Here is a 25,508-nt window from a genome sequence, read left to right as displayed (position 1 = left end):
ATACTGGCAGTTAGGGTCCAACAATGTCTAGAGAGCACTATGTTGGCTACCACTGCCTTAGAAACATATCAGGCAGATAAACTGACCCAGAACTTTAAGGCAAGGCACAAGTCATTGTTATTAGAATTGCTACTGCTAAGTGAACCTGTAGACAGTTTCAGCATGACTTGTTTAAGGTGCAGTCCATGAAAACCAGGTAGCTGCTACTTAATTCAATTTCTACATATCTTTAAAAATTGTTGAAAACGATCATTTGGCACAACCTTTTTGTGAATGGTGTTCCAATGATGTCAGAGTAGACCCATTGAAATTAATGATCCCTAGTCTGTTGATTTCCATAGGTCTGCTGAGTACAGCTTATACTGGATATCACCCATTGGAACTGCAGTTGGAGGTCTGGCAGTGACAGCGTACTTCATGTTATCCAGCAATGTTATTCAGGAGGCAGTATGTATACATTTGCTGCCAGCACTCCCATTTGTTTAAGGCCCTGGGAATTTTGGAGAAATGAAAAGAAATCCATCACAATATGTCAACTAAAGTTTGAAATGCTAGGATTTATGGCCTATTCATATATTCCCCAGCAACAAAAAAAACGAGGCACCAAGTGATACTCTGAAAGTCTCGGCATCGAAGAGGCATGTTGCCTGTCTCCGCTGTGAGCAGCAGTCTGTCCCTGAATACCAGTTGCTTGGAGTCGCAACTGCGGAAAGTACTACTGTGCTCGTATCCTGCCTTCAGGCTTCACACAGACATCTGGCTAACTACTATGAGAATCAAATGCTAGATAGGCTTTCGGCCTGGTATTCTTACGTTGAGACAGACATTTAGTAACATTGTGACATCGTCACATTATATATATATATATATATATATATATATATATATATATATATATAGTTTTTTAACATACCATTTTTAACAGTAATTAAACATACTTTTACATCTAATTCAATTTTTTTTTACTTCCATCAGTCCTGTCTGAAAATTTTCCAATCTAATCTCTTAATATGCATTTCTTATTTTCCCTATTACGTTTCAAACTCATAACCAATATCTCTATTGTTTTCTGCATTGTAACACTTCGTATATTTCTCCTTACAAAACTTCTTGTAGTCATACTAGTGTAATTTGTTGATTACAGTTGCTCTTCAAATAATTCATATACTTCTTCCAATCTTCTGTAAATCTCTGGTCCCGCAGGTTTCGAATCCTTCCTGTCATTTTGTCCAATTCTGCATAGTCCTTTAATTTCGTCTGCCATTCTTCTTTCGACATATTTACATGAGAAATTAAGGATTGTTCATTTCTTATCTTTTCTGGCAATGCTTGCTGTTGATCGCTGACAGGAGTGGAGATCAATGCGGGGTACAGGATCCGCACATGAATGTGATAGACAGAGTGCACAAACAGTTCTAATGCACACAAACAATGACAGGGAGCCGAGCTTCAGCTCGGAGAACAGTTCAGCAGAAAAAGTTCATTGAAAAAACTGGCATCAAAGACTGCTTGCGAGCTCTCACATGCAAGGCAGGAGAGAGGTTTTCTGCACAAGCCTACAAACTTTGACAGAACTTGCTCTCTTACTCAGTTTAACCAATGTTTAACATCACCATCCCCAGGAAATACTGATTCTTTTATCGGAGCTTGTCTCTCCTCCAAACACTATGGACATCACATCCTGTCTGAATGGTAATGAAGATAATATTTGATTTCTAGAGACAATCTTGAAAGTAAAGCTTGCAAGACTTGGATCTCAGCTCATCAGTTTCTTAGGTTTAGCAAAGGGTCTTAATCAACTTGCAATTGGCTCTCCCCCCCCTTTTTTACAGCAAGTTAAACAAGGGCTTAGATTAGAATTTAGAACGTCAACAGACCATTATTTCCCATAGATAATGTTTGGTACACAAAGTGTTAGGGCCTCGCAGATTTCATTATTTGAGAGTTTTTGTTCAGGCAACTATCCAGCAACTAAAGTGCTGGCTACAAAAGCTAGGGAAAGCTCTTTTGGTAGGTCATTGGAGTGTCTGTAACCCTTCAATGAATACTCAGCATTTCTGATCAGCTTTGATTAAAGGAACAACAAAGCTTGTGCCAGGAGAATGCAGAATTTTTGCCTTAGGCCACAATTCTGGAAAACAGCTATCTCTACACAACTGAGTATGGTGGGGTATACTTTGAAGAAACATCTCCAGAGAAGGAAAGGACACATAATGCCTTACTTCCAGATTTTGAAATCTACTTGTACTTGTGCATTTCAGCAACTCTCTCAAATATAAATCCCCACACTTTCTCTTGCACATCCTGAAAGTAGGTGTTTCACTCCTTTGAATGTGGGGTGGTGCAGAAATACAATTGTTGGCATCCGTCAACAACAGCAGAGTAAGCCTCCGGGGGTGAAATCAAACTGCTGTGTTAGCAGCACTGAAGTGACCTTCTCAGAGCTGAGGCCTGGGAAGTGTGTATGGAGGTCCTGGGCTGCCCAGATGACAAGACCCGCCCCCTCTATCAGCCTCTCTGATGCGGTCCAAAGCAAAGCAGAGCCATGTTTGGCATCAGCTTGGCTGCAGGAGTTGCTGAAAGGAAGTGTACTGGGCACCATCCAACTGTCTTAGGGACTCCAGTCCAGATTTGTGTAGGTTTTACTCCTTAGCCTTTTCTTCTCCCAAAGATAACCCACAAGACAGTGGAGGATAGATAAGAAATGACTGGGGTAATTCGGTTGCTTCTGGCCAGAGCAGGAAGCAAACAAGCAAGCAGAATGGGATTACAGTGGCACCTCGGGTTAAGTACTTAATTTGTTCTGGTGGTCCATTCTTAACCTGAAAATGTTCTTAACCTGAAGCACCACTTTAGCTAATGGGGCCTCCTGCTGCTGCCACGCCGCCAGAGCACGATTTCTGTTCTCATCCTGAAGCAAAGTTCTTAACCCTAGGTACTATTTCTGGGTTAGCAGAGTCTGTAACCTGAAGCGAGGTACCACTGTATAAAGGAGCATATCCCTGGTTCAGGTGTTTCAAAGTAGTGTGAGAAGAAGCATGAATGATTCCTGCTTCAACCCCATAAATACATAAATAAATCCATAAATTTCTTAAAGTATTTGCTCAAAGAGAAAGCATTAAGGTAATCCATGCCTCCATGTTTGATGGGTAGTTCTGCTTTGTTGGTACATTCAGCATCAAAAGAGTTGCAGAAAAAGCATCAAAAGAGTTGCATGAAGAGGAATGTCATCAGTGTAAACTGTAAAATCAAGCTCCCCTATGGGATTACTTATGGTGTGTGGATTGAATAGGGTCTTCCATCACTTCCCACTTCTTCCTTCTGCCCACCAAGGCCCTCTTAGAAGAAGGAGGAGGCCGAAGCAGTTCCTGCTGCTTGAGGAAGTCCCCTTGCCACCAAGGAGCACACTGGGATTCCCCAGCATTCCAGACAGGAAACTTGAGCTACTTGTGTGTGTTTCTGGCCAATACTGGTCATATTTCCATGAATGATGGAACCACAGACCACAGACAAACATGTAAACTTCTGGAATTCCCACTGGAATTCTCTGATACCCCTTGATTGTAAGTGAGCATTCCACTAACGAGAGGAGGAATTAAGGCATGGGTAGGCAAACTAACCCGTTGGGACATGGGTGGCACTGTGGGTTAAACCACAGAGCCTAGGGCTTGCCAATCAGAAGGTCGGCAGTTCAAATCCCCACGATGGGGTGAGCTCCCATTGCTCGTCCCTGCTCCTGCCAACCTAGCATTCGAAAGCACATCAAAGTGCAAGTAGATAAATAGGTACCGCTCTGATTCGCCAGAAGCGGCTTAGTCATGCTGGCCACATGACCCAGAAGCTGTACGCCGGCTCCCTCGGCCAATAAAGCGAGATGAGCGCCGCAACCCCAGAGTCGGTCACGACTGGACCTAATGGTCAGGGGTCCCTTTACCTTTACCTAGGCAAACTAAGGCCCGGGGGCCGGATCCGGCCCAATCGCCTTCTAAATCCGGCCCATAGACGGTCTGGGAATTAGCATATTTTTACATGAGTAGAATGTGTCCTTTTATTTAAAATGCATCTCTGGGTTATTTGTGGGGCCTGCCTGGCGTTTTTACATGAGGAGAATGTGTGCTTTTATTTAAAATGCATCTCTGGGTTATTTGTGGGGCATAAGAATTCGTTCATTCCCCCCCCCCAAAAAAAAATATAGTCCGGCCCCCCACAAGGTCTGAGGGACAGTGGACCGGCCTCCTGCTGAAAAAGTTTGCTGACCCCTGAGTTAAGACCTTGCAAAGAGTCATGCTCTGATATGAAATTTTCAGATTCCACAACACTTGCTTTAGTTCAGTTGCTGAAAAGCTTGAGTTTTTGCAAAGAGCTGGTGCTTTTGATGTAGCAGTTGGGGTTTTGTAGAATTTGCTGCCTGCCGTTGACTCTGCTTTCATCTAGCAGGATCTGCTCTTGGAGGAAATGTGTTTGAACACCTTACAAGACAGAAGGAAACCTGAAGGTGGGTGATCAAATATACTGCAAGTGGTAAGCAGTTAAACCAGTCCTGAAAGAATGTGGACGATCTAGCATATCTGCAAAATGATTTGGTGAGGTGCAGTTCACCCAAGTATCGCACTGTGTACTGTTGATTAATAGATGTTGGTACCAGGGGGCCCACAGCACAAGACCATCGCCACCAACACACAAATCCTTGTCCCCCAATGCAGCTGCATATTTTTCTTCTTCTATTACTTTTATCACAGTGGTGGCAGCCCTTTACTGCCCTTCTCACAGAATAATAGAATTGTAGAGTTGGAAGGGACCCCAAAGTGCAGGAATCTCAGATAAAGCATCCATGACAGATGGCCATCCAATCTTGGCTTAAAAATCTCCAAGGAAGGAGAGTCCACAACCTCCTGAGAGAGACTGTTCCACTGCCGAACAGCCCTTGCTGTCAGAAAGTTCTTCCTGATGATAGCTGTCAACTTTTCCCTTTTCTTGCGAGGAATCCTATTCGGAATAAGGGAATTTCCCATTAAAAAGGGGAAACGTTGACAGCTATGTTCCTGATGCTTAGTTGGAATCTCCTTTCTTGTAATCTGAAGCCATCGGTTCGAGTCCTACCCTCCAGAGCATGAGAAAACAAGCTTGTTCCCTCTTCCATGTGACAGCCCTTGAGATATTAGAAGATGGCTATCATATCTCCTCTCAGTCTCCTCTTTTCCAGGCTAAACACACCCAGCTTCTTCAGCCATTCTTCATAAGGCTTGGTTTCCAGACCCTTGATCATCTTGGTTGCCCTCCTCTGAACACGTTCCAGCTTGTCAACATCCTCCTTACATTGCAGTGCCCAGAATTGGACTAAGTATTCCAGGTGCGGTTCTCATCAGGTCTTTGGTGCAGCAACTGCCTGATATTTTAATTTACCCAGAATGCAATGCCCTGGCCCATAGATCTATGAAAACTAGACCACTAAAATGGGTCGAGTGACCACATTGGTGAATAGAGGCACAGCCCTGTTGAACCATCTGAGCTGCTTGGGCCCCCAGCCAGTGCTTAAATTGGACCACTGATTGTACACAGCCAGAGCTTTGTGTGAAGCAACCCATCACCACCTCTTCCTATTGAGATCAAACTCTCTGGAAATAATTATTATCCTTTTCCATAAATGCTGGAAATTTGAGCTTCTCTGTATAAATAATTCTCCATATAATTCAGCATTAACTTTAAGGCTAAAGTTATTTTTTTCCTGTCCTTTAGGACTGAGCCTTCTCTGCCCATGGTATTGTTTCCATTGACGCATCCTTGATATAGGTTCATGGGCAATTGAACTTGCAAAAAAATAAAATAAAGGTGATTCTGGAGATTTCTCCAGAGGCAGAAAATGAAAGGTTATCTTGGAGAGTTTTTTTGGTAGATCTAATGCTAGCAATATAGCTTTCAGGAGGCTCTGCTAATAACTGAGCCTAATGTTTGTAACCTTTCAGTAATTACTTAGCATTTTTGGCTCCAGCGCTGAATAAAGGGACAAGATATGTGCCAGGAGGTTGCAGGATTCCTGCCAGCGTTTTGACACTAGAGACTCCTGCTTCCATGCCAACTCATGCTGCAGTTTGAGAGTCAGAAATCTGCTGTAGCATCCACTCTTTCCCTCTCTTTTGAATGGCCAAAAGTTTGCAGCAAAAAATACTGCCATCTTCTTGTTACTCTTCTATGACCGTTTCACATAGTTTCCAAACAAGATACATTAATTTGGGTCAATCATCTGGTGGTGGAGATCCCTGTAGAAAGTTTAAAACAACAACAACAACAGCAACAACAGCAACAACAACAACAACAACAACAACAACAACAACACTTAATTGTTATGTGCCCAGATGCCTCCTACCATATGCCCTCCTGGTGCAGGAAGTTGAATACAGTTGGACTTCTGCGTAGACATACATTGGGCTATGTTGGCAGCCATTATACTATTGAACTTACTGCACAATTGTAGTCATGTCTGTTAGAAATGGGGAAGAAATTTGGTTCAGCTTGCATTTTAATAGGAACCCACCTAATTTGCATTTTCCAAAACTGTATGTGAATGAAAGCACAGCTATTCTTCCAGATCTGCAATTCTGTGAATTTTGCAGTTCAGTTTTCTATCCAAAGTACGTCTACCTAAGCGTGCCTTTAAATGTGTTTATTAGTGAAAACATACACATCATATATATATATGTGCGTGTGGGAGAGAACAAAATTGCCTGCAAAAATATGCATATTACAGTAGGAGAAAAGTACATTAAAAGGCTGGTGAATTCTCATGATGACTTTAAACAAAAATTGCAGACTGATGCAGAAAAGGGATGAACTGAACTGCAAACTTCAAAAATGAGGAACTGAAAGCTGACAGATACACCCATCCGTCATGTCTACATAGAAGGAAGTCTCATTGATTCAGTTGGACTCAAGTCCCCAATAAGCATGGATCCCACTTCCCCTCTCTTGAGAAGCTCAGAACTTCTTACACTTCCCTCTCACATGCAGGTACTGACTATGTTGAGGCATCTTCCACATCAAGACTGTAACAACATTGTATGCCCTTTGAGTTTCTGTTTTGTTGCATGGGATTCTAAAAGGTTAACATGGGCGAACATTTATGGTACACTCTGCCATGCAAATATATATATATGCCTGCCCCGTGGAATGCCCTCCCATCAGATGTCAAGGAAATAAATAGTGAGAAAACTTTGAGAAGACACCTGAAGACAGCCCAGTATAGGGAAGTTTTTAATGTTTGGCGTTTCGTTGTGTTTTTATATTTGTTGGAAGCTGCCCAGAGTGGCTGAGGCAGCCCAGTCAGTTGGATGGGGTACAAATAATAAAGTTGTTGTTGTTATTTGGTGGGAAACAACCACTTCTGAATGGAGTTCATCAGAATTGTGTGGTAGCAAGAGCACAAAGAAAGGATTATAAATGCGAAGTGGGCTTTGAAACTACATATCACAGTGGATCTTTACTGGGGTGGGTTGGATTGGTGGCAAGGCGGTATGGCGCTGGCCTCCCAACAGTGGCATGACTGCATCCTACTGGGGTGTAGAATGGCATTGGCAAGGCCAGGGCATTGTGGGCATACTGACAAGAGCATTGCAAAGCCCCTACGCTAGCCCCAAAAGCAGCAATAGCAATAACTACTCATTGTGACGCTGGAACGCAAAGCAGCAGCTAGGCTAAGCTGGCTTCTCCACCAGCCACTCTTGAGCCTACTCTGCAACGTGTCTGCTCCATCCATGGTATTCCCCAGGAAACTATAAGCTCTCAGAAGCTCAAGGAAGGGAATTTCCCCCTTTCCCCTCTCCAGTTTCGTTTTACGTTTCCAACTGACACTCAACATCTTGTGGCTCCTGAGAATAATCAGTACTCCCAAATTAGGGGTATTTTTGGCGCGCAGGAGGGGGAGGGATGAAGGTTAAGGCGGTTCTTTTGTTTGTATTTTTGCAAGAGCACTGGGGTTTCCCGGCCGCGTACTGATACTTCCCCCTTGTTTCTCAATGGCCCCATTTCTCTCGGCACTCACCACCTCAGTTCACTGTTAGGGGGAGCATGTGGCTTGCAAAATCTTGAGATGAAATGTGAGGCTTTGCACCTGCTCTGCAATGGGAGTTAATTCAGTAGTTGGTAGCAGTTTTGGTTTTGCAAGAGTTTATCAGTTGTTGACATATGAAGAGGAAGCCAAACTTAAAGGGAGGGGGAGAGAGATGACACAGTTTCCATGAACGTCTACTGATCTTCTTGTCAGTTGGCTGGTGTAAGTCTCTCTTGTAGGGCAGATGTCAGTGGCTGGATTAGCGGCTGGGTCATAAGATAAGCTTCCTTAATTGGCTTGTTCTAAAGCACCACAGCCGTTACGGAGCAACACCATCTACATCTTTTAAACCCTGTGTAAAGTTACACTGCAATTAAGAGAAGTGCCATGGAATACAAAAGCACTTCCTTTGTTTTTATTTTTAATAAGCGAAATAAAATGTTGGTCCTTAAAAAAAAGAAAAAGCAATATGCAAACCGCAGTCAGTTTCCTTGGTTACAATACAACAGTATCTTTCGGTGAATAGCTGCTTTCACATTTGTGGACCTATAAGGTTCAAGGGGACATAATTGCTCTGCCCTTTCACTACTTCCCCTTTAGTTCCACCTCTGTGGCAAAAAGAAGAAGTCGTAATTAGCACAAAGTGCCCTTTGGATCAGCTCTGTGAAAACGTTAAGAATGTATGAAGAGCCTTGCTGGATCAAACCAAAGGTCCACGTAGTCCAGCATTCTCTTTTCACAGTGACAACTCAGATCAATAACTATGGGAATCTCACAAGCAGGAAGTGTGTGCAGCAGAACTCATGTCTGCTGCTTACTCAGAGAGACAATGCCCCTGTGGCTCTGGACAAACAGAAACAACAGAGCATGTGCTTCTCCAGTGCCTATACTATAGAGACATTCGTATTAACCTCATCTCTTCACTACTCCATAAGTACCCAGGGTGCACAGGACAATTTTATACCCCACTGCTGCTGTCAGATACCAACCCTGCTACAACATACAGTGTTGCCAGATTCTGCACAGCAGAGTTCAAAATTTGTGCCACAAACTAGATTTAATGAACACTCACATCAGAGTGCTCTCTAAACTGATAGTTGTTGTTTTTTATATACTAACCTTTTATGCTCTTCCATATCCATTTAATGTTCTTGACCCTTCTTTTAGTTTTTTTTAGATTCTTATAGTCTTTTAGATATACCTCCTGTTTTAATATTTTTTTAGCTTTCCAAAACGTTTTACAGATTCTAAATGATTGTTCCCCACCCTACTTATGCAGGTCTATGACCGTAATAAAGATTTCATTGTTTGAACTCCTTGTGATTCCCACTGAAGTGCACCGACTTTCAGAGAGCCTTCCTTGTCCTGGGTAACCAACAATTGCTATCAGAAAGCGGGAAAACCCGGGAGCCTCACATAATGAACCACTCTGCCCTTTGCATCTCAGCCTAGGCCATCAACCATTTCCAGGCAATAGGCTTAGAGACAAACTGGACACGCCATTAAATCAGGAGGGGCTGTAGGACAACACTGGAACTAACCCCTGCTACTCTGCTGCACCCCAACCTCACCCACCCATCCCCATCCCCATCCATAAGTGGCAGTGATGCTGCAAGTGGGGTGCTGGGGTCAAAGAAGGGAAGAAAGACATAGGTTGCAGTTCCCAGAGGGTCTTTGGAAATCACCTTAGCAATGAGTGCTGCATACTGAAGAGGAGGGACAGGGGTGGTGCTGTAGTCTAAACCACAGAGCCTCTTGTGCTTGGTGATCAGAAGGTTGGCGGTTCGAATTCCTGCAGCAAGGTAAGCTCCTGTTGCTCTGTCCCAGCTCCTGCCAACCTAGCAGTTCGAAAGCACGCCAGTGCAAGTAGATAAATAGGTACCGCTATGGCGGGAAGGTAAACGGTGTTTCCATGCGCTCTGGTTTCTGTCACAGCGTTCCATGGCGCCAGAAACGGTTTAGTCCTGCTGGCCACGTGACCCGGAAAGCTGTCTGTGGACAAACGCCGGCTTCCTTGGCCTGAAAGCAAGATGAGTGCTGCAACCCCATAGTCGCCTTGGACTGGACTTAACCATCCAGGGATCCTTTTCCTTTTTTTACCTTTACTGAAGAGGGTGCCATTTTTAAATGCACCTGAAGGGAAAATTTCAAAAACCCAAAGCAAAGCCCATTTTCTCTATTTAGTTGGAAAGATTATATGCTGCTTTCCAAATAAATGGTTTCAAAAGTTTCCATAGTACAAGGTGTCTTGCAAACATATTGGCAGAGCAAGCCTTTAAATGTATAGTGTGAATGTGGCGGAAGAAATAATGAAGAAATAATACCTTGAAACCATTGTCACGACAGCTGACCCACAGTGGGGGCTTATTGGGTTCTGCTGGCTCAACCTGGTTAATTGGCACTTGACTGATGTAGATGTTCATCCTGGTGCTTCAGAGAAGGTAATAATTTATGGTATCTGAAATTAATCAAAATCGCATTAATAATGATTTGATTTCCTGATATGAAATAGATTGCCAACAGTGAATGTCTCAGCAGTGTTCACAGATTCAACATACTGCTAGAATTACTAATTTTTTAAAGAAATAAAAAATACAGCACTTCTATTGGATGACTCCTCGTGTTTCTGCTGATAGGATGTTGACCTGAATTAGTGCAAATTGTTTATTATAAATATACTTTTACAACTGAATGAACCCAAGGGCTAATAATAATGGTTAAAAAAAATACTTCATCAAATGTCTCCATTACATAGTGTTCGCTGTAATTGTTTCCTGCAATAATGATAGCTAATGATTTCAACCATTTGTTTGTAAGTTGGTGACAATCAGAATTAATCACTTGACTTGATAAAAAACGTTCAGGTAATTAGTAATTCAAGTTTACAAAGGATTTAGAAAGGAGAAAAAATTGTGCAATTAATGTTCTACATTTGAAATGTGTGTCATTGCATTTTAAGGCTTGAACTACTTATGATCTTGGCAAATGTTATTTTCCAAACTCCCTTTTGCTGAGGTTACATGAAAGGGCGAGAGGAAAATGAAGCGCTTTATCAAAGAATAATAGTATTTATTTCCAACCCTGGGTGTTCCCAGGTGATCTCTGTGATATCAGGGTGGAATCAGGGCAATGGAAAGAAAATGATTATTATCTCCAAGGAGTTTTCTCCAAGGAGTTCAATGTAATGTAGGTGCTTCTTTCACTCCCCAATTTATCCTCACAACAAGCCTGTGAGGTAGGTTGGACTAAGAGACTGACTGGAGCAAGTAACAAAGTGATCATCATGGCTGAGTAGAGAATTGAACCTGGGACTCCCTGGGCAGTAGAGTGAGACATTATTGGGACTGAATCTGGAAATAGGCAGAGATCTGACATGCAGAATCCAAAGCTATGGTTTCAATTGCCCTTCAGTTGCAAGGCTCAAGGATCTGGTGTTGGCATACAAAGCCCTGAACCATCCAGAATATCTTAAGGACCACCTGAGTCCTTATAGCTTGGCTTGACCACTGAGCTCACCCAGACAAGCACTGCTAGTTGTCCCTTGTGTCTACAGATGCTCAACTGTAAGTCCAGCATCTAGTGTCGCTGGCCCCATGCTGTGGGACACCTTTGCAGCAAATTGGCCCTAAATAGAGTGAGCTTGCCGAGATAGAGAGATTCCTTCACAAAGACTGCCCTATTATCAGGTGTAGCTTTTTACGGGACTGGAGCCCAATCAAATATACAGGTCAAACCTTGCCCACAGCGCAGAGACTCTATTTTCAGGCAAAATTCCTGGTGTGGTGTAAGAAATAGCTATAATTTTGTAATGCTATTTATATGCTTGCATGCTCTTGCAGTCTAAGAAAGCACACCCATTGTTCACCAAAGAATTCACGTTGCACTAACAGCACAAAAAAAAAAAATGTTTAAGTACTTCCTCCTCAATAAAATTAGCATAAAAATATATTGGGTTGATTAAGGCAGCTTCTGGGAGCAGTCAAAACATTCCCGTTAGGCAGTCGAGTCCTTTGCAAGGTTCACAGGGATTTGTTTTGCTTGGATTCTAACTTAATTCTAAAGGCCTACAAATAATGGCAAATTGAATCAAACTCTGGGCTGAAGTTATAGATGAAAATCCCTCCCCAAAGTTGAAGTAGATCATTTTTTTTTAAAGTACTGAGTTGCTATTTATTATTCTGTCTGTAAGAGACCTTCATACAGTTACTGCGGGAGCTACTATCATGTGGGAGATTTCTTGATATCATTCAGATGTTTTTATTTATCTTTGTGGCCTTCCAGAATAGATAGCAACAACATAGCACTGAATGCACAAAAAATATTGGGTGCTATTAACACCCAGACGGGCGGGGTATAAATAATAAAATTATTATTATTATTACAGAAAATAAGATATACTACAAGATCTCTTCAAGAATTCTACCTGCATGTAAAACCAATGGGAAAGAACGGGCCCAGTTGGTTAGAGCATGGGGCTGATAATGCCAAGGTCACGGTTTTGACCCCTTTGCAGGCCATCTGCAGATTACTACATTGCAGTGGGTTGGACTAGATGACCCTCGGGGTCCCCTCCCAACTCTACACTTCTATGATTCTATCATAAGCACCCCCCATTGGTGCCCCCATCACCCTCTACAAGTTGGAGGGCAACCTTCTGGAGTTTGGAGCCTCATGTACTCAGGGAAGCTCCATGTCTTATTGGGATGATCAGTGTTCCGAATCATGTATGGACCTTTCGCAAGAGCCTGACACTCTCCACTTCAGAAGTTCACCTTCCAACTCATGGAAAGTGGCAAAAGATGTGTGGTTGTGTACGCCTAGTTCACTCACGCCTGAAGAGCCACCTGCCTCATCCAGTTTCTTGTCTTTTGTTTGGCTGCCTAACAGTTACTTGATGGTGGGTTGAATATATGTTCATTATATATGGTGGGTTGAATATATATATTCATTATATTTGTAAAGGGCGCTGCACTTTTGCAAAACTCCCCAGTAGCAGCACAACAATTATGAAATATTATCAAATGCAAATAAAACAATCGCAAAGGTACCTATCTCTCGATTGATTGATATAAAGGTAAAGGGAGCCCTGACCATTAGGTCCAGTCGTGACCGACTCTGGGATCGCGGCACTCATCTCACTTTATTGGCTGAGGGAGCCGGCATACAGCTTCCGGGTCATGTGGCCAGCATGACTAAGCTACTTCTGGCGAACCAGAGCAGCGCATGGAAACACTGTTTACCTTCCTGCCGGAGCGGTACCTATTTATCTACTTGCACTTTGACGTGCTTTCGAACTGCTAGGTTGGCAGGAGCAGGGACCGAGCAACGGGAGCTCACCCCGTCGTGGGGATTCGAACTGCCGACCTTCTGATCGGCAAGTCCTAGGCTCTGTGGTTTATTTTTTTTTTAATAATATTTATTAAAATTTCAAAGAATAACAAAAATAAAATAAAATAAAACAAAAATACAAAATACAGAAAAATACAGAAAAATAGGAACAATTAAAAACAAGTCAATTTTTCCATATCTTATCTTTCATTTACTTGTTTCCTTGACCTCCTCACACCTCCCTTTTTTGTGTTCTAGTTCAATTAGTTAATTCAGCAAATTCTTTCCATCTTTGTTTTTATCTTAATAATTTATCTTAGTATATTGTAACTTTACATTCTCACCTGTTAACAATCCATTTTTACATACTCCTTTATAACATTACTGCCAAAACCACATAACTTCATTCCAGCATCCTTCTAACATTCCTTAATTTTACAATGTTTCTGTAGATAGTCTTTAAATTTCTTTCAACCTTCTTCTACCGACTCTTCTCCCTGGTCTCGGATTCCACCAGTCATTTCCGCCAGTTCCATGTAATCCATCACCTTCATCTGCCATTCTTCCCGGGTGGGTAGATCTTGTGTCTTCCAATACTTTGCGATAAGTATTCTTGCTGCTGCTGTAGCATACATAAAAAAAAATCTATCCTTCTTTAACACCGATTGGCCGACCATGCCCAGGAGAAAAGCCTCTGGTTTCTTCAAAAAGGTATATTTAAATACCTTTTTCATTTCATTATAGATCATCTCCCAGAAAGCCTTAATCCTTGGACACGTCCACCAAAGGTGAAAGAATGTACCTTCAGTCTCTTTACATTTCCAGCATTTATTATCAGGCAAATGATATATTTTTGCAAGCTTGACTGGTGTCATGTACCACCTGTATATCATTTTCATAATATTCTCTCTTAAGGCATTACATGCCGTAAACTTCATACCTGTGGTCCATAACTGTTCCCAGTCAGCCAACATAATGTTGTGTCCAACATCTTGTGCCCATTTAATCATAGCAGATTTCACCGTTTCATCCTGAGTATTCCATTTCAGCAGCAGATTATACATCCTTGACAGAGTCTTAGTTTTGGGATCTAACAGTTCTGTTTCCAATTTTGATTTTTCCACCTGGAAGCCAATTTTCTTGTCCAAATTGTATGCCTCCATTATTTGATAATAATGAAGCCAATCTCGCACTTTATTTTTTAGTTTTTCAAAGCTCTGCAATTTTAATTTATCTCCCTCTTGTTCCAAAATTTCCCAATATTTCGGCCATTTGGCCTCCATATTGAGCTTTTTCTGAGCCTATGTATCTCTCTTGCAGAGCTAGCTGTCAAAGAGTGATCTAATCACAAGCAGTGCACATTTCACAGTACGGCAGTCTTACTGTCCATTGGCAGCCCGTTCCCAGGTTTTGAACAGTAGATTTTAGCTTCCTTCCCTCTCTCTTGCAGGTACATGTAGTCCAAGCCTCCCCCCCCTCTTCTCCTGCAACCAAGGGGGCGTTCACCTATTTTTGGTGTTGGAATTTTAGTCCTTTCCAATCGGCTTTCCAAGGCTTTAGCTTGCAGCCTCTTTGCTTTAATCTATTTACAAAAGCGGAAGGCGGACTTCCTGTTTATGCCTCCCCGCTTCGGTGCCAAATTAGATCTTTTTTCTTCCCTTTTTCCAATTTATCCTACTCACGGGTAGTTGCTTTTGAAGTCGAATTGTCACAGGAAAAAGTCAGCGCTCTCCGGTAACGGCTATGCGGCTTCACTCCGTGGAAGAAGCAGTCGACTCACAGCACCGCGCCACTCGCCCCGCTTCGCTCCGGAGCCCGTAGTCGGGTTTCCCCACGAATTGGGGGGGGGCAAAGGGTGCCCGCCGAGTCCCACGCTCACAGGCTTCACCCGCCTGTGATTTTTGAAGGGTCTCCGCCTTCGCCGTGGCGGTTCAGACCCGATTTCCACAGAGCGGGTCCCTCCGAATCAGAGGGATTCCGCCATTACCGATGGCGCTAACCTGGAAGTCCCCTAGGTTCTGTGGTTTAACCCACAGCGCCACCCACGTCCCTACTGATTGATATACAGTATAATTAATACAAGAAGAACTATTAAGAACAACAAAATCAAAAGTCCTCAACTAATAATTTAAGGGTCCATTCACATACTGCATCTTCCCCCCCTTCCTGGTGACCCAAGAATGTGATGAGATGCTTAACAGAGAGACACAGCTGATTATATGTCCTCACTGAGCAAAACCGGGCTTCTTGCCCTGGGATATGTGTAACAACCCTGTGCTGTTAAGTACTCAAAGTGAAACACCTGTCAAAGTACAAAACTGCAGTTGGTACCCAATGCTGCTGGATGCGGGACAGCAATGAGATAGAGGCAGCATTACTGTAGGCTCTTTGAGAAAAAGATGCTGGATAGGATGGACCTTGGGCCAGATTCAGCAAGGCTCTTCTTATGGTCAGCAACAGCAGTATAGGAGTTGGGGGGAGATATATTGGGTTTTCAGATATTGTTTCTTACAACACACCTAGAACTGCACTCAGTTACCGTCAGCATCCAACCGTCAGCATCCAACCACTGTTGAAACAAGATCAGATGCAAGGGGTGAGAAGGTGAAGGCTTTTTCCTGTAAGACCTATTGCAGTCGTTAAGAGTCGTCAACAGGCTCATCACAGCTATCTGCCAATCACCCATTCCCACCACCCTTCTGAGTAATACCCCTCCCCACCTTCTCACGATATAGAAGGATCTGGCAACTTCGGTTTCAGTGTATCTGAAGAAGTGTGCATGCACACGAAAGCTCATACCAAGAACTAACTTAGTTGGTCTTTAAGGTGCTACTGGAAGGAAAATTTTTTGTTTTGTTTTGACTATGGCAGACCAACACGGCTACCTATCTGTAACTCGTCTAAAGAAAGTGAGCTAACTTAAAGGAGTTTTAAAGATGTACCTCAAAACAACAGAGCTTTTGGAATATTATGGTCATACCTTATTTCATAATTCGCAGTATGCCAGCTGTAAAGAGAGAGAGGGGGGGCAATTTCTGAGCTAGGGATCACCAGGAAAGAAACTGAAAATAAAATAGCCCATAACATTGTTGCTGTTATACAAATTTATGGTGTAGCTGCAGCTGAAATACTGTGTAAGGGTTGATCGTCTCTTCTCAAAAATCATTCTCAGAATGCTGAACTAGATCTAGCTTTGGTCCAGCAGGCTTTTCTTATATTCTTATGTTTTGATTCACCTGCACTGAAGATACCAATTTTGCCCATTGTATACTAATAAGGATGTTGCAATTATTATGGGATAGGCCACGTATAGTCTGCTTTAAATTTCATTTTGCTGCTCTGGCTGGTGATGCTTTATCAGCAAGTTTTTACACCTGCAGAAAGGTAGTGGAGACTTGATATAAAAAGTACTATAGCCCTGGCCATAAGGCAACAATTTTCCAAATTACTCCCTGTAGTTCCAACTCCAAATTAAGTTTGTGGGCTTGAAGAGGAAGAAAAAAACAACAACACAAAACAACCTCTTTGAATTGCACTTTGAAAATAGATTTGTGCCCTGTTTAAAAACTCTGCAGTCTCAGGGAGGTAAACATTGTTCGGACAAAATGTAACATTTTGAGACAAGCTGCTCACTGCTTACAAGCTGCTTGGAGCATAATTTTAACATAGGAACAGATGCAAAGCTAAGGCTGAACTATCCTGCTCTCTCTCTCTCTCTCTCTTTATTAAAACAGTGACTTGCAGTATTTTAACAAGAGACTTGGGAAATCAATTTTGGCAAAGTCAAAATTTGAGGCACTGCTACGACGACGAAGGAAAGCCTCGAAATCAACGTATATTTTAGGGTTTCATCACGTGAAATATTTCACCACAGGAATTAACTTCTGTTGCTTCAGTTTGTACATGGAAGCAAGCAGATACTTTATTTTAAAAGCTCAGAAACAACTGCACGTTCTTTTTTTCATGCATACTAAAAATTCAGATAATTTCCTTCCCTGCATTTTTGTAGTTTAGTTAAACAGTCTGATGTAAAGGGGAAATGAAGAGAAGGAGGGGGAGAGAGATTTTCACAATGATAAATTATTATATTCAGGAGAAAGAGTGATATGGATAAATATTCTCTTGCTTTTTCATTCCAAAATTGGATAAATAAAATCCATTTCTCAATAAATTTGCCCTGCTAGTTACTGCTTGAAGTTTTCCTTTGGTACGTTTATTTCATTATTATGGCTGTCTCCCAGATTCTTCCAAAGCAGTCTTCATTATTGAACAGTGCAAAATTTTGCACTGGTCAATAAACTTGCTACCAGTTGGAGATGTGTGCTTCTCACTTCTGATGGTATAATACAGAGTACGTAGTGTTTTTCTAGATACTATATATCCTGTTAAAATAAGCAGCTTTCAAATACAGAAAGTACCTCTCTTTGGATGCAATCCCAATCATGAAGGCAGAGCCTGGATTGTGCATTTACTATAATTATAGAAGCATTTGAACGTTAAATAAAGTTCAGTAGTTTTGAGCAGCTCCTGCAAGAGTACTGAACCCAGTTTGCCTGGTAAGTAAGCAGATAGGATATTCACCAGAAATAACCAAACAGTGTTCATGGGGTGAGAATATATTTTGTGGCATTTTCTATTTGTATCCAAATGTAACATTGGTAGCTGTATCAGAAAAGGCCCAGTGCTTTGCAGTATCATAGTAACACAGGGTTTGTTTGTTTTTTTAACATTTTAAAAGAAGTAGTAATCAAAGTCAAATTACAAAACAAAATATTGTGGTTTTCAGATTCAGAATTTGAAATGTTGACAAACTTCCAATGTATGCGGTATAAAACTTTGTTTTGGGTCTTATAATTCTGATATATAGTTAATATTCAATAGGTTATACTCAAAGTAGATCCGCTGAAATGAACGGCCAAAGTTAGTTGTGTTTTTTAGTTTCAGCGGGTTTCCCTGAGTATGACTGATGCTGGATACACCTAAAGTCATCTAAAGCTTAGATTGCATGCTTTGTTTTGTTTTGACCGTTCTGTGAGTAGCTTGCACAAGCCACTTGTAACAGGTAAACAGTAAAGGTAAAGACCTCCTTGACTGTTAAGTCCAGTCAAAGACGACTACGGGGTTGTGGTGCTCATCTTGCTTTCAGGCTGAGGGAGCCGCTATTTTTTCCACAGACAGCTTTCCAGGTCATGTGGCCAGCATGACTAAACCACTACTGGCGCAACGGAACACTGTGACAGAAACCAGAGTGCACAGAAACACCGTTTACCTTCCCGCCACAGCGGTACCTATTTATCTACTTGCACTGGTGTGCTTTCGAACTGCAAGGTTGGCAGGAGCTGGGACAGAGCAATGGGAGCGCACCCCGCCGTGTGGATTCGAACTGCTGACCTTCCGATCAGCAAGCTCAAGAGGCTCAGTGGTTTAGACCACAGTGACACCTGCTCCCCTCCCCTTGTAAAACAGATGCCCCAATCCATTTGGGGGCAAATGCATCTAGAAGATGTGTGCCTCCCTAGCTGAAAGAGCAATCCCATGAGTAAATGGGTACAATGTATGGGGTTGCCCACTCCAGTCCAACAACTGGATTGCATAATACCGAAAGAGCCTTGACGGAACAAAGGTTCAGTCTAAGGCATGCATGAGGAACCTGTGTCCTTCCAGATAGTGCTAAACTACAACTCCAATTGTCCTCGATGCTGGCTGGGGGCTAGGGGTGCCAGAGGCCAGCATAGGTCCCACACTCGATTCACAAAACATGCATGGAGACCTTTCAAAATGTTGACGTCCTCCCTGTTTGATGCCCAACAACTGGCTGGTGGGATCTTAACATTTAAAAACGTGCTGCTCCCTTTGGATTGGGGGTGGTGCTATTTCAGAACTAAACAAAAGCTCGTCAGTGCTATGCTTTGGTGTTGATGCCTATGTTGCCATGTTGACTGAGAGCGAGACAGAACTTCACTGTGCCTGTGACGTTGAGGGGAGGGTGCAAGGAAGTCTCGCTTCTGTGGTTTAGAATGGCAAGCTTTTGACGGCTGCAGAAGCTCCTGAAATATTATATTCATCTGCGTAGACAGTTATTTTCTTTGTGGCTTGACTCCTTATGACTCATTCGTAGGTCGGTGTCATGGCAGCTTTCCCTTTCCAGCTTTCTGTACAATGTCTGATGCTGGTGGGGTGGGTCATTCTGCAGTTTTGAGTACAAGGTCACCTTCAGGATATAGTGGGGCTTTTGCCTCCCCTCTAGTTCTTTATAATACGTTCTCTGAAGAATTCCTCTCTGCCCCAAGATGACCTCAAGGCAGCTATTGGCATATTTAGTAAAGATCTAGGGGGACTAAATCGGGAGAGACAAAGTGCTTCTGTGCGAGGATGAGAACAGCGTTTAATGGGAAAACAAACACTCACCTGTGCTCTCTTTTTCTCTTGAGGTGGAGGTCACTATAAGAGATCTTTCCAGCCAATATAAGAGGCTGCTTGACTAGGTGGAAAGAGAAGTCCATGTTGAATTATGCAGAGTGATTTTTGACGTTCAGAACAAAAGAAGAGAATAGTTGTGCAGTCAGAAAGACATGCATGGCCTTAAACTGGAGCTTTAAAGGAATGGTCTCTTTTGAAAACATAAGGAAAATAAAATAAAAGCAGAATGTGCTTTGTCACTGATAAAATCTGTGAGATGGGGTATGTTTTAAGATAGTGGGGTAGTGATCCAAGGTCATGTGGGGAGAGGGCTAGCAGGGTCAAACACCCTTTATTATTTCTTCACAGAGTCCCTGCAGAATCTGTGTCTCGAGAGTCTCAGAGCTGCCCAATCAGCATGAAAGGGGAGCTTTTTGACCACTCTGCTCTCCAAAGCTTACATTTAAGAACACTGAAAACACAAGCTGCTTCAGTTTCAAGAGAACAGTGTGCAAGGTTTGTTATGCACAATGGGACTTCACAGAAAACACAACAAAAGAAGATACTGAGTTCTGCAAATCACTTCCCTGTGTATGTGCACAGAAAATAGGAGATTTAACTGAAAGGCAGGCAACTCGTGGAGCTCTGCAGTGCTTGTTGCAATGCGTCCCTAATTATTAATATTGTATAACTATAAGATTTTTGCATCAGCTCAGAAGGGCTGTGACCTAATGAAGGGATCCTGCACTTCTGAATTTGCCACCCCACTACTGGCCTTACAGTATTCTAGCAAGGACTGCCTTCTCCCACATCAGTAAAGGGAAAACTGGAGTCCTCAAGATGCTGCTGTACCATAGCTGCCATAATCAATGGTCACTGGCTGTGTGGCTGATGGGAGTTGTAGTCCAAAATATTTGGCAGGTAACAAGATGGGCTGTACACTCAAGGTCACTGCTGAGGTGAGAGCTAGGTATGTCCTGTTAGATGGCCATCTCTCATGGATGCTTTAGCTGTGATTTGTGCATTGCATGAGGTTGGACTAGATGACCCTTGGATCCCTTTCAACTTTTACATTTCTATGACTTTATGACTCCATAATATTATCTCCAGAAGTGTACGCATCCACGCACATGTGCAGTATAGATGAAACCCACCTTTAGTCATAATCAGAGAAGGCCTGCTGAAATAAACAAAGTCAATTTATTTCAATGGGTCTTCTCTGATTATGGCTTTGTTGGGTGTCTGTATCGGTTGTGCAAAGGAGAAAAGGATGAGCTGGTTTAGCATCCTGGACCCTCTGGGATTATTCTAAAATCATTGTGGTAGGCAGTAACTCACTACGCTTATATAATAATAGTAATAATAATAATAATTTATTATTTATATCCCGCCCATCTGGCTGGGTCTCCCCAGCCACCCTGGGCAGCGTCCAACAAAGTATTAAAATACAGTGGTCTGTTAAACATTAAAAGCTTCCCTAAACAGGGCTGCCTTCAGATGTCTTCTAAAAGTCTGGTAGTTGTTCTTCTCTTTGACATCTGGTGGGAGGGTGTTCCACAGGGCGGCTGCCACTACCGAGAAGGCCCTCTCAGTGGCGTAGCGTGGGGGGTGCAGGGGGGGCGGACCACACCGGGCGCAACATCTGGGGTTAGGGCAAATCAATGGGTTAGGGGGCGCAAATCCACGGGTTAGGGGGCGCAAATCCACGGGTTAGGGGGCCTAAATTACTTGCCTTGCCCCGGGTGCTGACAACCCACGCTACGCCACTGGGCCCTCTGCCTGGTTCCCTGTAACTTCGCTTCTTGCAGTGAGGGAACCGCCAGAAGGCCCTTGGCGCTGGACCTCAGTGTCCGGGCAGAACGATGGGTGTGGAGACGCTCCTTCAGGTATATGGAAAGATAAGATCTGTGCCATTCTGCTCAGAGCACCAGGTTGATTGTGAGCACATTATAAATCCCAACACACATAGCTGGTATTATTGACAAGTGCACTCCTTTTCACAGTGGCCACATAGATTTTACAAGTAGGTTTCAGCAGAAAAGGCACTCTGTTTAAACATGGACTAGTCAGATTCGAGCAGTCAGGATGGGCTTTTCTAAATTCAGGGCACTGGTATTTAATTTGTCATTGTATAGGTCCTAGAAGCTTGCTTTACGCTGTCTGTGCTCAGTTTCCTCTCTGTAGTCAGCTTGCAGCTGCACGGAAACCAATTCCAGTTAATGATTGTACAATCATGGCTTCCATAACCAGACTTGGGTCAGTTCTATGTACACATTATGCAGAATGGCTTGGGGAAACTCTGGACTGTACCACTTGAGGCTGTAGATAGGCGGTCTTATTTTCTGCATGCTCCCTTCCACTGCACTGAATCTTTATCTTAGGCCAACACTTAAGCTTTTTCTGTGATGTGCTAGTTTGCTACATGGAAGAAGCTTATTTTTTTGCCCTGGACTCACTTCCAGAAATGGCACGGCCCCCACAATTTGAAGTGGTGTCTTCCAGAATCCTACCACCCCAGTCACCCCAATTTTATGATTCTATGAAAAGAACATTCCAGGCATCATACAAGGTCATTATTTGTATGATGCCTGGAATGTTCTTTTCATAGAATCATAAAATTGTAGAGTTGGAAGGGACCATGAGGGTCATCTAGCCCAACCCCCTAAAATGCAGGAATCTTTTTGTCCAAAGTGGGACTCGAACCCACGTTCATGTACTCAGTGCCATAGCACATGCTCTGCACATCCAACTTCTGAAACCCCCAACCCCTGCTCGCTTTGTCCCGCTGGGACCGTCACAATCCCACCCACGCTACACAAATAACATGTAAGAGTCTCAGCTAGAGCCACTGCCTCACTCCCAGAGGGCCTGAAGGCTGTGACTGTATACACAATACTGTTAACTCTGCATTCAGTGCCCTATCACTTCTAGTTTGGAAAGTGGTCTACACTCGTTAGCCCCATCCAAAGCTCTCCCATCATTTCTTATGTAATATTGCATGTTGATGCCTTTTGCCCAAAAAACCAGCTTCGATCCGAACTGAGAAAAAGAATGACCTTGCTGCTTTTTAAGCTGATCATGTGTACCTAGCTTGCCGGTATTTTGCGGAAGAGATTCAAGTGCATACATTAGGTTTGCATGATCGAAGTGGATTAAAGGGCTCAGTCACCCTAATGCGATAAAGCCACTCAAAACAAAACAAAAACTTTTTGCTGTTTGGAAAGTGTCAGTGAAATATAGAATTGTAGAGTTGGGACCCTGTGGATCATCTAGTCCAACCCCCCTACAATGAAGGAATATGCAGCTGTCCCTTACAGGGACTGAACTTGCAACCGTGGCATTATCAGCACTCCGCTCAAACTGAGCTATCCAGGCTGATCATAGGATCAGAGTTGGAAGGGACCCCAGGGTCATCTAGTCCAACCCCCTGCAATGCAGGAATCTCAGCTAAAGTATCCATGACAGATGGCCATCCAACTTCTGCTCAAAAACCTTTAAGGAAGCAGTGTCTGCCACCTCTCCTGGGAGTCTGTTCCGCTGACGAACAGCTCCGTCAGAAAGTTTTCCCTGATGTTAAGTTGGAATCTCCTTTCTTGTAACTTAAATCCATTGATTCGGGTCCTCCAGAGCGAGATGCAAGATGCATTGGGAAGCAGAGGATGAATGGGAAGATGTGTAAACACCCCACAAGCAAATCAGGGTGAATGCATGCTCATTGTTGAATAACCACTTTGTAAACAAATTAGGATAAATGCTAATAGTCTAGCCACTGTGTAGGCCTTGTGGAAGCAAATTAGGATAAACGCTGAATAAACAAGTTGGCCGGAAAAGCCCTCAAAGTAATATTTTTAGAAAGCAAATGAATATACCCAGGATTACCAGCACACAGGAAACGAATCTCTCATTAAAACAGCAGCAATAACCACCCTGTACCTAGAAAACTAGAACAGGAATGGTTTGCTGCTAACTTTCCAGGTGCAGGGACGCGTGCATATGCAGAACTGAGTCATGCAGCCACACCCTGCCAGCGGCAGCCAGGAATGGTAGAGTCATCTGCCATTTGGCTCAAGGAGCATCTTGGCTCAGACGCAGCATTTGTGCCACAAATAAAGACACACCAATGACCGAGAAGGTCTGGAACTAAAGGCCAGGAAGCAGCGGGCGTCTGGCGACTTAAGCGCGCCGAGAATTTTAAGTAACCTCGCAGCGAAGTGCTGCAAAGTCTGCGGGCTCTTCACCTTAACCTTGCGGGCTCCCCGTTCCCGGCGCGCGCGCCACGCAAATCCCACGCCGGCCCAGGCGCGACCCTCCCCGGAGCGAGCCCTCCGCATGTGCCGCACTGGCGGCGCAACTCCGAGGCTGTTTTTCTCGCTTCTCTCCGTTTCACCCATGAAATCCGGAAGATACCAAGGCGAGGCTTTTTCCTAGGGGGTCCCGAGGGCGCCTTTTCCGCCGCTTTGCCCGCTTTTGCACCCCCCCCCCACTGTACCGGCCGGATTTGCCAGTTCCTAGCAGCTTGCAAAAAGGAGAAAAAAGTTTGGCTTCCCTTTTCTACTCCTACTTAAAAAAAAGGCAACCCCGCGCGGAAGGGCGGATTTTTTCTTCTTCCCCAAATTAAAACACGCACACATTTATTTATTTTTTAAATGCAAGCCCTCCTTCCTCCGTGTGCATTCTTGCAGGCTCCACAAAGTACGCCCAGCCGCTTCCTGGTCGGGGTTTTTTGCAGCGTGGAGGAGGGGCGGTTGCAGGCAGCAGCGGAAACCAGACATTACAGATAAGAGTGTGCAGCGCACAGCCGTCGGCAACTGTCTCTCTCCCTTTCTCGCGCGCGCGCTCGCTCGCTCTCCTCTGCTTCCCCCCCCCTTTGCACTGCAGTTGCATGAGGATTGGGGCGACGAGAATGCCACTGTGACGGAGGCGTGTGACAAGTCCCCATCTTTTTTTTTCCTTTCCCCCCTTTTCTTTTTTTCTTTTTTTTTTTTGGGTGTTTTTTCTCCTCCCAATTTCTTGGTCATCCTCTCTCGCGAATCCCCCACAATGCCTTGGTCGATCTGTCTACAATCTGATGGTTGCCTCTGGAAGGAAATGTGAGAGGTAAGAAGAGCGTGTTTTAATTTTATTTTTTAACCCCGCGCCTTTTTCTTCTCCTTCTTCTCTTTCATCATCGCCATCTGGCTTTCGACGATCGCGTTGTCGCCGTCGTGACATGTCGCCGATCCTTCAGGTTTTGGCAGATCGGGGCTAGAGGTGGTGGTAGTGGGTTTTTTAAAAATTTTATTTAAACACCACGCTTTCCAAACAACACACCCGGTGGTGGCTAAAAGAAGGAGAGGAGGGAGGAAGTGAGATTTTAAGAAGTGCAGGGATATTGTTGTACTCCCCCACCCCCTAGACACTTCAAGGCTTTCCGATCGCGCCTCAGAGATTTTTTTTAATTTTTAATTTAAAAAGGAAGGGAGCAGGGGCTGCAGTTCTGCTTCGAGCAGCCGCTTCCTGCCCGTGCGTGCGCGCCTATATCGCTCTGCAGGGTCGTGCAGTTTTGCAGTCTTTTACGCACGTAACCAGACACACACACGGAGAGGGGGAGAGAGAGAGAGAGACAGGCGCGCGCGCGCGCACGGAAGCCTGGAGACACCGGCTTGAGCAGGTGCATGGAAAGGTCTCCCTCCCAATCACTCCCTGACCTTTCTTCCAAGCTTAAATTACCCCCCTGAACTTGGCTGTGTGCTGCAAT

At 43.7% G+C, this 25,508-nt stretch overlaps 1 protein-coding gene and 1 long non-coding RNA gene across 39 annotated transcripts in view; one reads left to right on the top strand and one right to left on the bottom strand.

Annotated features, from left to right (window-relative positions):
* Nucleotides 1-280: 280 nt before the first annotated feature.
* LOC310762499 lies at nt 281-24,280 on the bottom strand. 2 transcript variants are annotated; one of them, XR_014548031.1, is made up of 4 exons: nt 24,179-24,280; nt 19,781-19,853; nt 10,369-10,502; nt 281-490 (listed from the first exon to the last, which is right to left on the bottom strand). It is a non-coding gene; the product is annotated as an uncharacterized lncRNA (long non-coding RNA). The 2 variants fall into 2 exon arrangements; XR_014548032.1 differs by lacking the exon at nt 24,179-24,280 and adding an exon at nt 24,010-24,107.
* MBNL1 (muscleblind like splicing regulator 1) overlaps nt 23,881-25,508 on the top strand; it is a 184,221-nt gene continuing 182,593 nt past the window's right edge. For 11 of the 37 annotated variants that reach the window (XM_083613391.1, XM_083613402.1, XM_083613390.1 and 8 more), the window contains exon 1: nt 24,544-24,868. Coding sequence is in view for 9 of the 37 variants with exons in the window: in XM_083613382.1 (XP_083469508.1) it covers nt 24,840-24,868 (29 nt within the window). In the remaining 28 variants the exon portion in view is untranslated. Of the gene's footprint in view, nt 24,869-25,508 lie in introns of all 37 variants that reach the window. The other 26 variants (XM_083613409.1, XM_083613399.1, XM_083613394.1 and 23 more) reach the window with 19 other exon arrangements.

This window comes from Podarcis filfolensis (genome assembly GCF_964270895.1).
Source record: "Podarcis filfolensis genome assembly, chromosome: 5".
In the NCBI taxonomy this organism is placed as follows: Eukaryota; Metazoa; Chordata; class Lepidosauria; order Squamata; family Lacertidae; genus Podarcis; species Podarcis filfolensis.
The sequence above is the reverse complement of the archived record's forward strand: the minus strand, read 5'-3'. Positions and strand labels throughout refer to the sequence as shown.